Below are 16,815 nucleotides of genomic sequence, written 5' to 3'. Positions count from 1 at the left end.
TTGGTGTGCAGAGAGCAGAGGCTCAGGCTGGCTAGTTAAGAGCTTCTCTCTCCTATCCTCCATCTGCCAGGGACCGGGGTTGTGATTTGAGCTCCAGCAGAGCAGAGCAGGGAGGAGATCGAAGGAGGGGTGGAGGAGGGGGGTGGGGGTTGGTGGGTGTGGGGGGGGTTGAAGGGAGGGGGGGTTGGTTGGAAGAGGCAGAAAAGAGAAAGTGGAGGAAGAAGAAGAAGAAGAAGCGGGGAGTTGGAGGAGGAGAGGGGAAAAAGTGAGGGAGAAAAAGACCTGGAGAGAGAAAATAAGGATGGAAATGAAAAACAGGATACTTGAGGATTGAGGCGCCTCAAAAATCTATTTATAGGCTTATTCCTGTCCATCAGTATTATTCTAAATCACTGTTAGACATTTTAATTCTAGTTGCCGCGCTCATATTTCACCCATCTTTATATGTGTTTTGATATTTCCTCCAAAAATGATGAAGCCATGTCCACTGTGTGTTTGTAAATATTTCCAGGATGTCTCACACACCCACCCTGGCTCATGTGACTGGGATACATGTGACTGGGATACAGCTTTACAGTACTTCACTCCTCCCTCTGTTCCTCCTCCTCCTCCTCCTTCTCCTCAAACCCCCCTCTCCCTTCCCACTCCTCTCCTTCATCCTGTCAGTGTTTAGCCCGTGGTTCCCTGCACCACGGTGGATCCTGGGAGAGCCTTCCTTCCTTACCGCCGCCCGCCTCCTCCCTCCTCTCGCCTCCCTTTCGACTCCTTGCCTCCTCGCCTCCACCTCTCCTTTCGCTTCCTTTTCTGGCCATGCTTTGAGAGCTCCCTCTGCGAGACTGAGTGTCACTTGAGGTGACCCAGAAATGATAACTCCAGATGAACCCTGGATGTGTGGTAATCTAACCACCATGCCCTCGGAGCCAGGCAGCCAGGGGAGCATCCCCGGATAGATGCTGTATCTGTGGCTGCACTGTTGAACCGAGCACGCCGGCTGCAGAGCCTGTCTGGGTATCATGCTCGGAGAACGCTGTGTGCACGGTACACGTCGTGGTACACAGTGAAATGGATCTCAGTGCTGCTGCATTATTGATGAGATACATTGTGATGTCAGCCCAGGCGGAAGCAGCAAAGCAAAATGACTGTTAGCAGTATGGCACATGATCATTTATGCAGGCAGTGCAGAGGTGTAATTAATTGCCACCCTTTGCTCACTCAACACAATATCCCATTCACTTTATTGTCAATTTAAATCCATCTACACCTCAGTGTGTCGTCCTCCAAGTGGCCGGTGTGAGTAGACTTCCTGTTTTTAACAGAAAAAAGTCAAATTCAAGCGGAGGCACCATGCTCTTTAAACTGTTTTATATTCTCTTATCAGTGTCGTTATTTTTTAATATCGTGTCATCAGATGAGTAATAATCCGATAATGCACGAGGCGGTAACACCAATACAAATGAAAAAGAAAGGAACATTATATAATAAGGTGATGAATATTTGTTTTAAATTGAGAAAATGCTGTCTTGTTAAGAGGCCGGGGCACAATCGAACCGTCTTCAAAGCATAAACAATATTAATATTTACTTAAAACTTGACATTATTAAATAGTGCTTAATCTTTCATCAACTGCATTTCTTTATTCATTAGATGTTGCAACATGAGGCCAAGTGTGTGTTGTGAATGGTTCCTGGCTAAACACACTCAGTGCTGCACTGAATTCATATGAAGGCTGTCAGCTGTATTCTCCAGGTGAGATTTAGGGAGATATACAGTTGAGGGGAAGTGAAATATGAACCCAGCGATGAAATTATTTCCATATTTCTGCTATTTGTGGAGGACAAATTCAATATAAGTTGAGGAATAATAGAAAAATAAACGAGATCTTTGGATTATTGCTAAATAAAGGCCTTTTTTATCAACATATGTGCTGGTGTAATGATGCTGGAGCTGAAGAATAATTGATGGTCCTCTCTTATTGGTTTAGATGATCATGTCCACGTGATTAAAAGACGTCGAATTCAGACATGATTTTGCACTTTAATTGTAAAAATGAATTAGATTTTGCTCTCAATCATACCATCATTTATTTTATTTTTCCCAGCAGGCTTTGTGTCGCTGTGCGTCTTCGTCATGTGTTTGATTGATCTACTCTGTTTATTAATCCACACAAACCAGCAGGTAAACTCCAGCTGTAATCACTTTTCATCTCATACATCATCAACTCGTGCACGTGCGATTAGTGATTGCAAATTTACTGATTATAATTTTTAAGAGCTTGATGCCGCCTTTAACTTAAACGGTTCGCTCGTCTTTGGGGGTTAAATAAAACTTTAGGGTCTGGGTTCATACATTACGCATGAGCCCAAAAGATGACGCGGCTGTTAAATGGAATAAAACGTCTTATTCTAATGAAATATTCCTGAATCCAGAGGTGGTCGCTCACCGTTCTGCGCCTCCAAACTCTGTAGTTTTTTTTATCATTTAATTCGCCACAACATCACACATTATAACCTACGTGCTGGGTAGGCCATTGGCTCGTGGCTCCCCCATATTCTGTGCGTTTCCTGCGCGCTGCGTCGGGGGCTGCCCGCATACGGGAGAGGAATATTTAAATGTCTTGTGTTTTTAATTGACGCTCGAACTCGAAGTGTAAGCTCAGAAACAGAGGAGCAGCCCCCCATCTACCGGCAGCAGCGTCTCCTCTGCCTCCTCAGCGCGCACAGTCCGGAGCTGCTCAGCCTGCGCGCTGCACAGGGATCTCACGCACGGCACAGCCTCAGGTAAGACCTTTTCTGCGCGTCTTTCTTGGGGGAAAAAATAATAACACAAAGTTGGGCTTTTTAAGCCTGGAAAAGAGGCGGAGGAGAGCGTGTGAAGCAATGCGCGACAGATCGGATGCACGAGGGTGATTATTCTCCGGGATAAACAGGGAGATGTGGTGGAAGGTGAACTCTCCTTCTCTATCTTTATTTTTATTTACGGGATCTTGCAAACAAATATTTGTGTCCTCACAGTCTTAATTATGTTAATATACAGGCGAGCGTCGTTGTAAATGACAGCAAAATCGTGCAAGCTGAGCGGTGCTGGGGAAATATAAATATATGACGCTTTTTTTAAAACGTGGGCTAATTAATTTTGTTCATATTGAAGGCTGATATTTTATTTTCTTTATTTATACGACAAAAGGCAGCGGCCTTAGCGAGCCACCCTGGGTTCCCACGCCATTTTAAACCTGGTTAGGACTGTTTTTATTTCATTTTTAAAACGCGTCAAAGGGTTTGGAATGGAGGTCAACGCGGTGCACGAATAAACTGCGATTATTATTATGTGTTTCAAGACTGAATACGGTCCGGGAATAATAAAGGAAAATTGAAAACACAAATTAGGGCGAATCAGCTCTCAGCAAGTAAACGAAATATGACAGAGAATCGTCCAGATCAATCTACTTCAATTTATTCAGAGCCAGTAATTAAATATGAAGGCTAACATACACTAATAGATTGTTTTAATAATATGATGTGTTTAGAAAACAAAACAGGGCTGTTCTTCTCTAAATGTAAAAAAAGCGTGATTTCATGAATTGGCTGTGGTTTTGTTGCTGCATGCACACTTTTTCTCCAGATGACACACACAAATAAAACGAAATAAGAACATATTCAGTCGCAGGTATTTGGCTGCAAAGAAAAGGGGGAAACGAAAGCAAACAAAACGACAAACACAAAAGACGTGAGTCCCTCGGTGTTCGCTGACACATTGTTAAACCCTCTCCAGCCAAATGAAATGTCACCGCTGGAGGCAGCGGGTCAAAACACTCTCCTGTATCGACTTTAACGATATGATGGACGCACATGCAACATTTATGTTTTAATACGCGAATAAGTCCAGTTTTCTTTTTTCTTTTTAAAAAAAATCCCCGTAGAGGAAGTAGAGAGAGAGAAAAACAACCCATCAGCCAGATTAAATATCACACAGAGCTGAGAGAGAGAGCTGATCACTGCTCTCAGGGTGTCTTTGTCCAGGTGAAATGAAACCCGTGTGTCCTTTTTTTTTTTTTTTTTTTTTGAGTCCTCTTGTCAACCCTGCTGCTGCTGCTGCTGCTGCTGCACACAGGACACTGACACAGCCAGATTTCAAGCTGCACGGTCCGGTCCGGTCCGGTCCGGCCAGGAGGGTCCGACCCTTTAAAAGTCTGAAAGCGCTGCTATCAAGGGGCCTCCAATTAAAGCCAACACCACTTCATGGTGGAGGTGGGGGAGTGGAGGGAGAGATGGGTGGGGAGGCTGGGTGGGTGCACATGATAATGTAACACGTCTTGAGATGAAGCATCCACACCTGCAGACCCCCCCCCCCCCCCCGAGCCTCGGTAAATCCATTAATGCGACCGAGTATTGTTTTATGAAGAGATGCTTCTCAGCTCTGGAAGGCCTGTGTCGTGTTGAGCCGCCTCGTTTTGGTTTGTTGCCACCATATTTGGCCTGTGGACAGCAAGAGCCAGTCAGTCTGCCTGGGTTTTGTTTTTTTTTGTTTTGTTTTACGTGCGTGACAGAGTTTTCACACCCTTTAAAAGTGACACAGATCTCTATTATATGGATTTTTCTTTTTTTAAAGGATGTCTGAATAAGTGGTGGTGGGTTCCCAGCTGAGATGTCCTTTTATTCAAGCTCGCGTGCCGCTCGAAATGAATGAAATTCGTTAATAGTTGTGATCCTGCTTCAGATTAAACGCGATCAGGCCTCATCCAGGCAGGCGGAGAGAAGACAGGGGTCGTGTGAGCGGATGCTCGGAGAGAAACTGGAGAGTGAAGCCTGTAGCTTGTGCCTCCTCGCCTCATCAAATGAAGTCTACTATCTCCAAAATGTTGAAGAAAAACAAAACCAGGCTGCTGTGTGATTATCTGAGTTGGGTTGCAAACGGCATAGGGTGCTTCTTCTTCTTCTTCTTTTCTTTTTTTTTTAATTGTTATAAACCCAAATCTCATTCATTTGTGTTTTAAAAAAATTCCTCGTCTTTCAGATTGTTTAATATAATCTGTCCCCGCCCTCCAGCCTATCACTGATCACTGCCCCGCCCCAAACAATACATTTATACCACACACACACACACACACACACACACACACAAGCGCGTACACACAGTTATGATGTTATTCTGGGACAACCTGATAAAGAAACATGTTTTGAAAACGACGCTCAAAATTAAACCAGATAAGAGATAAACGCGGGAGAATCCCTATTTCCGAGCCTCTCGGAGGCATTTTAACGCACTCCAAGACGCACATGATCTCTTTAAAGCACCTTAAATAAATTAATAAATAAAATATTTTACTCTCAGCTCAGCCCACTCCCGGCTTATGCATCTCCTCCTGACTACAACTCCAGCATCCTCTCCTCCAAACGGGGGAATAAAAAGTAATGAAAATGTCAGTACCATACAAACAGTTGGTCCTTCGCGCAGCCAGAACCGGAGAGTTTTTGAGGGGAAGAGTGACAGCTCTTTGTTGGTGAATAGAAAATCAGTGGCGATGGAGAGAGAGTGAGAGAGAAAGAGAGTGTGAGAGGGAGAGAGAGGGAGAGAGAGAGAGAGAGAGAGGGAGAGAGAGAGGGGGGAACTCCTCCTACCAAATTATTCAGACTGGGCAGGCTTTGCGGGCTCTTCACAAATAGGACACGGTTCTCAAATCCAGGCAGTCCCAACCTGACCTCCAAGCACCAAGGAACCCCTGACTGGGAAGAGACTGGGAGAGAGAAATCACCCGAAAAAAAGAAACAACAACAACAACACACACACACAAAAAAACTTTGTGTCATTATTTTTTTTGGCGTGTGTTCACACTGTAGCCCCCCTCCCCTCCTCCCTCCCCATCACCACCACCACCACCACCACTTCCACACCGGTGTGTCGCATCATTTGGACTATATATTTTTTCTGGAGGAGAGACATTCACGGGAAGAAGGAAAAAGCTGGTGCACCACCACCACCGCCGCCGCCGCCCCTCCTGTCCCACCCATGCTGTAGCCTCTTCGCTTTTTCTTTTCTTCCAGTTGCCTTTGCACTCCGGCGAGGAGCTGATCCGCATCTCTGGGGCTCGTTGTCGCCGCCGCGTGCGTGTGTGCCTCTCTCGGAGCCCTCGGAGCCCCTTTCGGATGCGCTGAGAGAGCGGGGCGCAGCGCTGCGGTACAGTATATGGAAGTTGTGGGCTGCAAGACAGAGGCAGGCAGTTGCAAGTTGCGTCCAGGACCGGGAGCCATGCTTTTCCACGGGATCTCCGGGGATCACATCCAAGGGATCATGGAGGAGATGGAGAGACGGTCGAAAACGGAGTCGCGCCTGGCGAAGGGCATGCAGCTGAACGGGAGAGAGTCGGTAAGAGCCCCGGTCGAGCCTGTGTGTGAGTTCATGTTGACAGGAAAAGAAAGGAAAAGAGGAAAAAAAAAGTGCTTAGACGACGACTGTGGCAGCGTGCGAGGAAGTGTGCAGGCGTTTTTTGGGGGTAAGTAGGAGAGGAGCAGGGAGGAGGGTTGGTCAGGTCTGAGTCTTTATCCAAAATTCTTTTCTCTTGGAGAGGGAATTTCCTGTTAATAGTTTAAATGCGCTAATATTTCAAGCTGCTCAAAATAATTACTTAAAGTATCACTCCTAGCACTGAATATATTTAAAACACACTATGCAACTCTTAGCAACAAATAAAACAGTGTACGTGAGAGCAGTGATATTTAGTTTATTGTCGACAATTAAAAAACAAACACACATCTGAGTTGAGGCAATTATAAATATAATTGTAGACAAAAATCATGGTGAATTATTATTATTAATATTATTATTATACCTACATTTTATTTTTTTATTTTACCTGCACAAGATATTTTAATATTTTTAAAAATAGGCTCATATTCAATATTTTAAATACATTATCCCTCTAAAAGTGTGACAGTGAATTTGTTGTTTCCTCCTCTGCAGAGACAGGACTAAATGTTTAGCCAGTAACATATTTATCTCGATCAGCTCACCTCAGACACGCTGATAAATAGACGCTGGCTCTTCCTTCAGGGGGCCTGCGAACACACCGAGCCTGCCTGTGTTTAACAGCGTCTGTAAAACGCCTCGCTTTTATAGATGTAAATTAAATTTAAAAAAAAAAAAAAAAGGAAAAAAAGTTTAATTCCACGGCCATAAAGCTGCTGAAGGCCTGTTTCTGTCTGTGTCCCTGCATTATGTGTGTTGCATAAGATTTCCCCAGCAGTGTGCTGAAGGAACCAGTCGCCATGAGCTCTCTCTCCCTCTGACTCAGACCATGCCTTCAATGAGCCCGGAGAAGCCTGCTCTGTGCGCCGGCTGTGGCGGCAAGATTTCGGATAGATACTACCTCCTGGCCGTGGACAAACAGTGGCACCTGCGGTGTCTCAAATGCTGTGAATGTAAACTCGCGCTGGAGTCGGAGCTAACGTGTTTTGCCAAGGATGGGAGTATCTATTGCAAGGAGGATTACTACAGGTAAGAAAAATGAAGGTTAATCATGCACGTGATTTTTTCTTTTTTAGCTTTTAGTCTGAAAATGTACGCTCTGCCACGCACGCGATCACGCACGCGCAAAAATGGTCGAGTGGAATTTTGGAAGAAAGAAGAGAAATGATTTTATTTTGTAGAAACGGAAACTATTGTTAACTGCTGGGGCCGTTCAGCTGGAATAATGCTGGAGCCTTTTGCTGCTACTGGGCCCAAATCATGTCTGAATAACACCACAACAGTCTCAGTCTGGAAATAAGTCATGATCTGAGAATGCTCTTTTATTCTGAAATGTAAACTACATTAACTTGATGTGCGAGTCACCCTCTCAGACACAAAGGACTCTCTCTGCCAGCATGTTCTCTACATTTCTATCGTTTAAAAAAAAAAAAAAAAAATCACCTAGTGGCTTCACCGACCAGCATGTCCGAGTATGGAAAATAACCAATGGGAAAAATGCTGTTATGGGTCAGACATGTTGTCCCACATTATAGGACACGTTTATGAAGCCAGGCACAGGCCGGAGTGATGTTCGCAATCCACTATAAAAGTACAAATAAGCTGCAGAACAGAAGACATGCTGCTAAATGTTAAACGTGTTGCTCTGTGTACCTGCAGCCTTTTGTGTTTACTGTCAGTTGCATCACTGGGAGAGAAAATATTCCTTACACTCAACAAAATGTGGCCCATCGAGCAGGCCAGATGTGGTTCTAGTAACTCAGAGGGTAACCTCAGTCACAGGCCTGCTGCAGCCCAGCTTCGCCACATGCACTGACGCTGTGTCACACATTGGCTGCACACCATTTTGTCTCTAGAAAGGAGCATGTTTTGGCCCGTGACAGCGCCTCTGTCCGTGTCTGTGTCCCGCTCGCTCTCTCTGTATGAGGAGTCTTGACGATCTATCTGTTCCAGAAGGTTCTCCGTGCAGAGGTGCGCGCGCTGCCACCTCGGGATATCGGCCTCGGAGATGGTGATGCGGGCGCGCGACTCCGTGTACCACCTGAGCTGCTTCACGTGCACCACCTGCAACAAGACGCTGACCACCGGCGACCACTTCGGCATGAAGGACAGCCTGGTGTACTGCCGGCTCCACTTCGAGACGCTGGTGCAGGGGCCGGACTACCACCCCCAGCTCAACTTCGCCGAGCTGGCTGCCAAGGGCGGCGGCCTCTCCTTACCCTACTTCAACGGCACCGGCACGGCGCAGAAGGGAAGGCCGCGCAAGAGGAAGAGCCCGGCCATGGGGATAGATATACCCAGCTACAGCACAGGTGAGAGTGGCGGGGCCTCGCACCAACACGTCAGAGAAATCATTTGTGCAGAAGGGGCCACATCCTTTAACTGTTTTGTCCTTCAGGCCCAATAGAGAGGGCAGCAAAAACAGCCAACTGTGAAATTAATCACTAAACTACTCATCATGTGGGCTAAATCCTCCCAGAAAAGACCCCTGTTGCTCTATTGACCCCGGCGTTTTGGAGCCTTTTGCAGCAGCGTGGTTCATGTATTCTTCACTAAAATGTCGGACTCTTGTGTTGTCGTGCTCATTTTAATTTTACATTATTCAAATACGACAGCAGAAATTATTATAATGAGGTCAAACCACTCACCAACGCAAATACATTTGAAATAATAATACTTATTTTAAAAAAAGGCTTTTATTTTTTATTTTTTTTGCCATTACGCACAAACTCCTCGCTCTTTCAGGTTCCTCGGTGCCCCAGCTGTGGCTCCACCGTACACGTCTATAATAAATACATCTTTCCTATAGATGATGCAAATGTAGGTGAGCAACAGCCCGCAGCCGTGGGCCAATTGATCCGCAGCTCTCTGTCCACGCGTCTTTAACGCACCGTTCCTGTGCGTCTCGCGGAGAGTGATCGAAATTTGACCTCGCCGTCAACCTGCTCATCGACTTTTATAATTAAGACTAATTTAGGTCAGAATAAATGTGCAGACTGGGTGCGAGGGGGAGCTAAATGTGATTTGGGACCGTTGCGTAAAAAATGGGCCAAAATCATGTTTATGCGCGTCTTTGACTTTTCGAGGAGAGAAGACGTGTGATCACAGCGAACAATAAGCTGCTGTTAAATGTAGGTTTCATCTAAAAAAAAAAAGAAAAAAAGAAAAAAAAATCTCGCATTGAATCGCTGAATGTTATAACCCGACCCCCCAGCCCCCTCCTGCAGCGTCCCCATTTTGTTGTCGCTTTCTGCGCATTAGTGCGCGGTTGAGAAAGTTTGTCATTGTGCGCCAACTTTCCTCTGTTCCCGGTGAATAGGGAGGAATAAGGGTAATCTGCGCGTTAATTGTTCTCCGTTAATTGAAGGTGACGTTGGAATCCCTGGCCTCCTGTGCGGCGGTCAGCACAGTTCTCAGGGACAGCAGCGCCGTGCAGAGGGGGCCTGCTGCAGGGAGAGGCCAGGGGCTCCGCGCACAGCACTGTGCACTCAGCGCTGCGCTCCAGCGGCCGCTGGTTTGTTTCTCGCTAACACAATTCCGAGAGATTATGCAAATCCTAAAGTTCTCATGGATGCCTTACTGGAAAAATATCTATTGTAGCACTGTGGGTTTTTTCGTGTATGGCAGGAGAACAACACAGCGTAAAATATAGTGCAGCCACAACAGGTACAAGAAAAACACACTAAAAAAATAAAATGATGATGTCCCTGGGAACTCATTGATAAGCACCACAGACACAGTTCAGCTCACAGTGGGGATGTTATATTTTTCATATTTAAATAGAAAACAATTAAAATATTTTCCAATTTTAAATTAGGCTTCTTAGCATCTTTAACTTTAAATAAAATACCTGGTTTCATTTGTTTTTAAAGATATTAAATGTTGTAATTAATGTCATAATTCTTTGACCATGCAGCATTCAAATTAGCCCATAAGCATAAAAATCATTTAAAAAAATCACACCATAGAATATCAATAATATCAGGTATTAGTGAGCAGCTGAAAGATTCAGTCTTGATATTTTCTCTTTGTCCTGCGTTGTGCTCAAATATCACAAACAGCTTTCACTATCAAACCTCACTCATAGTCTCAGGCTGTTCAGGTTAATATATCGCTCTGCACATCAGGAGGCTCACATTCATGACAAATAGAATGAGGTTTGTTTGAGGTTTTGTTTCTGCTTTAGCGAGCACATTCATGTTAGCTCTCACCAGGGGAAGGTGTGGGTCCACAGAGTATTCCACACCACTCTGTAAAGTTTGGTCTTGTTTGGATATAGAGACCCCTAGTGGGAAATGTCTAGTGAAACACGATCCAGTGAAGGCTGGAACAGAGGAGCATAGATGTCAATGATTGTCATGTTAACGGTGCGTGTGAGTGTCTGAGGAAGAAATCTCAAATAACAAAAAGATTAATTCACGCCGTTTAAAGCCAAAGACATGTATCCTTTGGTTTATTGAATCTGTAGCTCCTTTATTCAGATTGATTTGTGATTTAACCCAATCATGATTTTTTGAGAAAGCATCCCCATGATGCAAAGTTTTAATTAATTTGATATTTTATCAGCCTCTGAGAAAAAAAAACAAACAGCTGGTCAGCATTTCGGTTACACGGAGACATGAAAATCAATACAACCTACTATATAATTTAGAAATCCTCTGCTTGCAGGATGGCCTCTGCTTCTGCAGGCGAGTGAAAGACCCAACCTGTTCTAACTATAGCGAAATCAAGATAATTAAACAATCAGTCAGTTATCAGTAATTGTATTTCATTGTATGTTTTGGTTAAACGCCTTTAAATGTTCAACAGTCAATTTGTCATCGTGATTGTCTCTGTCTCAATTAGAGCGACGCAAAGAATTAATTTGCAAACATTATAGGAAAATAGAGGGTTAAGATTTGTGTCTCCTGATGCAGCGCTAAAGGTTTCAGCATCACTGTTTAGCCAAACATGCATTTAATTTAGTGGATCCGTTTTTGCATTTCGCCATCTCTGAGTATTTTGCACATGCAGTACCAAGCTGCTGACAAATGAGGCCCATTAGGCCTATTAGTCTTTGCAGACGCAAACAGAAATAATAATTTAGCGTGGTCCCAGTGTAAGCTTAAAATACATCACTTACCTCGTTTTTTAAAAAATCTAACAACACGGTGATCACTTCCGCTGCGTTACAACATTACAACATGTACTGAGGTGAAGTTAATTTGATGTTTTGTTTGATCAACTAGAATCTCGACTGTCGCTTATTCGCATTGTCTAATTTTATGTTATAAATATACAGAGTTTTATTATTTATCATGATGGTATATAATAGATCTGTTGATATATTAACTCATTGGAAATGTATGACCTCTGCTCAATTAAGTCCATATGTGATAGCCTTAATCCAATATTCTTAATTGTGCCTTTCTTTCCCTATAAAACCAGACCATGTAACAAGATATTCAGTTTAATATTGAGCTTTAAATCTAGTGTAACATTTCATTACAGTGACGCTTGCAAATAATTAGATTGAAGCAGTTTCCTGATTGGAACGATGTTATCTTGATGGCAGTGCAGTGATCGGCTTCATTATTACCATCACTTTCATCGAGAAAATAATTGAGCACGGTGAAAATAAATCCAGACGCAGAAGACTGAGATTTTGTGGCAGTTGTTCCTTTCGGACTCTGAACCCCCTCCTGTGCTCTGCCCTCTGCCCTCTCAGGTTGTAACGAGAACGACACCGATCACTTGGACCGGGACCAGCAGGCCTACGCTCCAACACAGAAGACCAAACGCATGCGGACCTCCTTCAAGCACCATCAGCTGCGGACAATGAAATCCTACTTTGCCATCAACCACAACCCAGATGCCAAGGACTTAAAGCAGCTGGCCCAGAAAACGGGCCTCACTAAGAGAGTTCTACAGGTAAGCAGCGAGCCATTCTTCTTACTGATACCTGATCACCTCATATCTGTGTCTGCACCCCACTCCTCCTCCATGTCCCTCTCATTTCACACCAGTATTATCATCGAAGTCATCATCTCTTTGATTTTGTTTGTTTGGTTGGTCCATGTAGTCATTAGATGTATATCCAGGGGTTTTGATCTGAGATTTTGTAGATTCTTAAATGTTATTTTTTGGGAAAGTGAGGAGAAAAGTCGCCTTAAGCGTAGAAACTGTAGCTGATTATTAACAATGAGAGTGCACGTTTTCTTTTTGGCTATCTAAAAATTTAAAAGGTCAGGATTAATGTTTTGATTTGCTATTAAAATCCACATACTTATATTCAGTGTTCAGGAGCTAACTGGTTCATTGTTATCTGCCCCATAAGCTCAAAATAATGTATGAAAATTTCCATATAAAGATTTATATACGTAAGGCGAGGGCAACTTGATACAGTAATAGCTGTGATAACTTGGTATGTAAACTACTGTTCAATGGATTTGATACTTTCTTTTTAAAAATTAATCCTAAAAACAAAAAGTAAAAGCCACATTGGGATTGGTTTGCAGGTTTGGTTCCAAAACGCAAGAGCCAAATTCAGAAGGAACGTTTTGCGACAGGAGAATGGAGGTGTTGATAAGGCTGATGGCACCTCACTCCCTCCACCCTCATCTGACAGTGGGGCCCTGACCCCCCCCTCCAGCGCGGCCACACTAACAGACCTGACAAACCCCTCTATCACTGTAGTGACCTCCGTCACCTCTAGTTTGGACAGCCATGATTCGGGGAGTCCTTCGCAAACTACCTTGACAAACCTTTTCTAACAAGCTATCTCTAGCAGACTGATTTTTTTTTTAACTGATTTTATTTGTTTTTGTTTTTTTTTTTCTTTTTTTTCTTTCCTCAATTTACATTTTATTTTTTTAAGTGACACCTTTAAATCTACCAGAGACAGCTCCTTGGAACAGAAAGTGCTGTACTGTGTACACAAACAAGAGCAACAAGAGCAAGAACAGCAGCGACCACATTAAAACACAAGGAAATCATTTTAATGTGTAGCATTTTGAAACCGCATGGCAGCCGTGTCTGTAGTCGACTCACAGTATGCAGAGATTGATTTTGGACGGGACGTTTTTGAAGTCTGAAGGCATCCGAAATTTTGTCATGGATCCCACAATTCATTGGAAAAATAACTAAACTTGAAGCTTGTCTGGAAAACTAGATTTTTGTTTGACTTGATTTGACTTTATTTGTACATTTGTATTGAATTATGATTAAAATAAGCCCTTCCTAATTTATGGTTAATTGGTTAAATTTTAAAATAATATGAATTCTTTGCCCTCAGAAACCTGTATATGTATGCACTGTGTTCGCACTATCCAATTTAAAGACTTTTTTTTTTTCTTTTTTCTTTTTTGGAATAATTTGGGAAATAAACTTGTAGAATGTTCTGTATATGGATAACTCCAGAAAACAGGCTTTAATTATTTCCGAATGTTTCGGTCTTTAAGACTGAGTTGGATGGAATCAGACACTGAAATATCTCACAGAGCTACATGTTAAACATCTAAATTGCATTATATAAGCACCTAACCATTGCAGCCTATACGGCAGGTAGATGCTGAAACCATTTACATTTTTGTCTTGATTCACAAATCTACTGTGATAAAGAGAAAGAAGCAAATCTTACAATCTGTACAGTGGTAACTGTTCAACATGTAATGCAGTCACATGATAATTAGAAATCAGCGAGAGAAATTCTGATTGGAGAACAGTTTATGGACACTGTTGTAATCGATTGTTTTCATGACAGAGCACTTTCTCAGATTTGTTGGCCTCTTAGATTAACCGTAGTCGAATGGATGCATCCTAGCAAACATATCCATAGATCCACAGCTAAACTCAATTGCACAGTGACAATATACTGCCCAGTGAAAAGTGCATTATTGTTTTTATCATGTTGCTCAGGGTAACGATGTGATTTTAAAAGGGAAAAAGGAGCAGGGGTGAGAAATTAAATGGTCGCGACGTTGCAGACTAGATTTGTAGAGCTGACATGAGCATTCAAATGACCTCAGATAGGTGGAGTCGTGAGAGGCAGCCAGTGGGAAATCATTGTCCATGTGTTCTCCTTTTTGGCCATATTTATACTTTCTTTAATGACACTTGCCACTGAACAGACCAAAAACATGTTTCTTCTGGCTGAAAGATAGAGAGAAAAGAGAGAAAGACAGAGCAAATCTTCAATGGAGTTGATACATTTCATTGTGAGCGTCACAATTTGTTCTATTGTAGAACAAAGTGGTACTCTAAGTCTACTTATTGAAGTAGATGCCTAACTCAGTTCTACTATGTGCCTTATGCTATAACTTGGGAGAAAGTTTGTGAAATTCAGGATATATGTGTTCTTTGTTAACTGATTCACATCCTTTTGACGCCTCACTAGTTTTGTACTGTTTTGCATCTTATTTCCGAAGATCTTTTTATGGTGTATCCTGTTAAAAAGGGGGCAGCGATGTCATAGAAAGCATTTGTGCACTCTTTCAGATATAGTTGGGTAATCCAAGAACCTTATATATTGATCTTCGTGTTAATAGTTGAGTACAGTAAGTGTTCTATCAAGATTGTCCATGTTTCCCTGTTTCTTGATAAAGATGGTGTATAGAAACTATTTCCCCTTAAATATTTATGGACCAAACGGTTGTTATATATCTTATTAAATTTGTGTGAATAAAAATACTTTGCTTTAAATGGGTTTTATTTTTCATTACACTTGCCATTTTTTGTGTTCTATCTTGAATATGATCTTTTCGTTTATCACATCAACAAATGAGAAAGCATTCAGTTATTAATGACCAGCTGAACGTCCTCATTTTTGCCTCCATTTTTAATTTCTATTTCCTATTTTATGATGTTTATGGTTTTTAACGTAATGCCCCATGGATTTGCATCTAAACCCTGCAGTCAAAAATATGAAATTGCTTTTTAATGCATGAACATGGCTTTAAAATTTAAATCAGAGGAATGCTACAAAGCATATATTGATATATATCTATATACATATATAGTATATATTTATGCATAACATATTGGTAAACCTAAAAATGAAGTAAGAGTAAATGCAGACCCCGTAAAGCCAGGTTGCTCTGTAGTTAATATATTCTTACTCTATCATTTCTTTCAGGGAGAACAAATCTTGGGGCATTACAGCCATACATCCCGACGTTTGAAAATTCCCTAAAGTATTAACAGAAGGGGAAAACTTTGATGGGAATTCCTCACCATTGAAGACAAAGACAATATTAGGATAAGATGATAGCATATTGAGAACAAATAAACAACCAACATAAAACCTGTTTCAGTTGCAAATGTACAACAGATGATTTTTTTTTTTTTTTTAAATAACAAAAGTTTGTCCTGAGTGTTTGAATCCATCAACGGAGGAGACCCCACAGTGTATGATATTTATGAGATCAATGTGAAAAAAAAAAAAAAAAAAATCTTTCTGTATTGGAATGGTAATTGCACAAAAATGATAATAAAATGTATTGTAACATAGTTAAAGCAACAAAAAAAAAAAGTCACAGAAAGACACAGGATGTGATTTAAAAGATCCAACATGACAACAGTGTGAAACAGAGACGTATGGATGTTACTGGTATGAACACACACACACACAAGCACACACATGCATACACACGCACATTACACACAACCTTTCTCCCACTGCCTTGCACCTATGTAAGCGGAATATATACATTCCCACAATCTTTGTTCTCCGCACACACGCACGTGCACACACACACACACACACGAATGCACACACACAAATGCACACACGCTGCTGCCCCCATGCACCCCGCCCAAGAATCAGCTTGCTAAATAGAAGTTTTCTTTTGTCACGAGTGTCATTTTCGTAAACACATGGCCTCCTTGAAACTCGGCAGCAGGATGCCCATCAAATATGATGAGTGTATGAAGAGGACTGCAGAGCTGGAGCTTTGCCATCTGGCTGTACCGAGGGAAGGAAGTGAAAAAACAAAGCAGATAAAGAAGAGATTCTCATTTTGCATGCGCCTCATCATCTTGTTAACATTTTCCTTGAGATGTATATTATTTCCTTTGATTCATTGTATGATTCATTGTCAGCTGCAAAATAAAGCATATGAAAACGACGTCCCTGATGCCCATATAAAACCCTTTGGACGCTCCAGTAGATTATTTATAGTATACAAGAATCCTTTTCAGCTCTATTTCACTCAAACTGAAAGACTGATTTATAGTCTCATATTTGCACGCATAAATGTTTTTGTGAGAGATAAATAAATACTGACCCACCACTGACCAGTTTGAGTTATATATGGCACACATGTAGCAAAAATGGACTGTAACACAGGCAAAAACATGATTGCTACAGTTAGTTGTTTG

General features: G+C 42.2%; 1 protein-coding gene across 4 annotated transcripts; it reads left to right on the top strand.

The window, feature by feature from the left end:
* Positions 1 to 2,609: 2,609 nt before the first annotated feature.
* Positions 2,610 to 16,562, top strand: lhx9 (LIM homeobox 9). Of its 4 annotated transcripts, XM_084355196.1 has the most exons (6): positions 2,610 to 2,777; positions 6,039 to 6,360; positions 7,286 to 7,488; positions 8,413 to 8,771; positions 12,167 to 12,369; positions 12,957 to 15,543. In XM_084355196.1, the coding sequence occupies exons 2-6, from the start codon at positions 6,181 to 6,183 to the stop codon at positions 13,209 to 13,211; spliced, it is 1,200 nt and encodes a 399-aa protein (XP_084211322.1). In that variant the 5' UTR covers positions 2,610 to 2,777; positions 6,039 to 6,180; the 3' UTR covers positions 13,212 to 15,543. The 4 variants fall into 4 exon arrangements, with proteins under 4 accessions (XP_084211322.1, XP_084211324.1, XP_084211323.1 ...); XM_084355198.1 differs by lacking the exons at positions 2,610 to 2,777; positions 12,957 to 15,543 and adding an exon at positions 15,572 to 16,562 and having other exon boundaries at positions 5,676 to 6,360; XM_084355197.1 differs by lacking the exon at positions 2,610 to 2,777 and having other exon boundaries at positions 5,676 to 6,360; positions 8,416 to 8,771.
* The last annotated feature ends 253 nt before the right edge of the window (positions 16,563 to 16,815 follow it).

The sequence above is a fragment of the Pagrus pagrus genome, assembly GCF_965226575.1.
Source record: "Pagrus pagrus genome assembly, chromosome: 6".
Taxonomy (NCBI): domain Eukaryota; kingdom Metazoa; phylum Chordata; class Actinopteri; order Spariformes; family Sparidae; genus Pagrus; species Pagrus pagrus.
The sequence above is the reverse complement of the archived record's forward strand: the minus strand, read 5'-3'. Positions and strand labels throughout refer to the sequence as shown.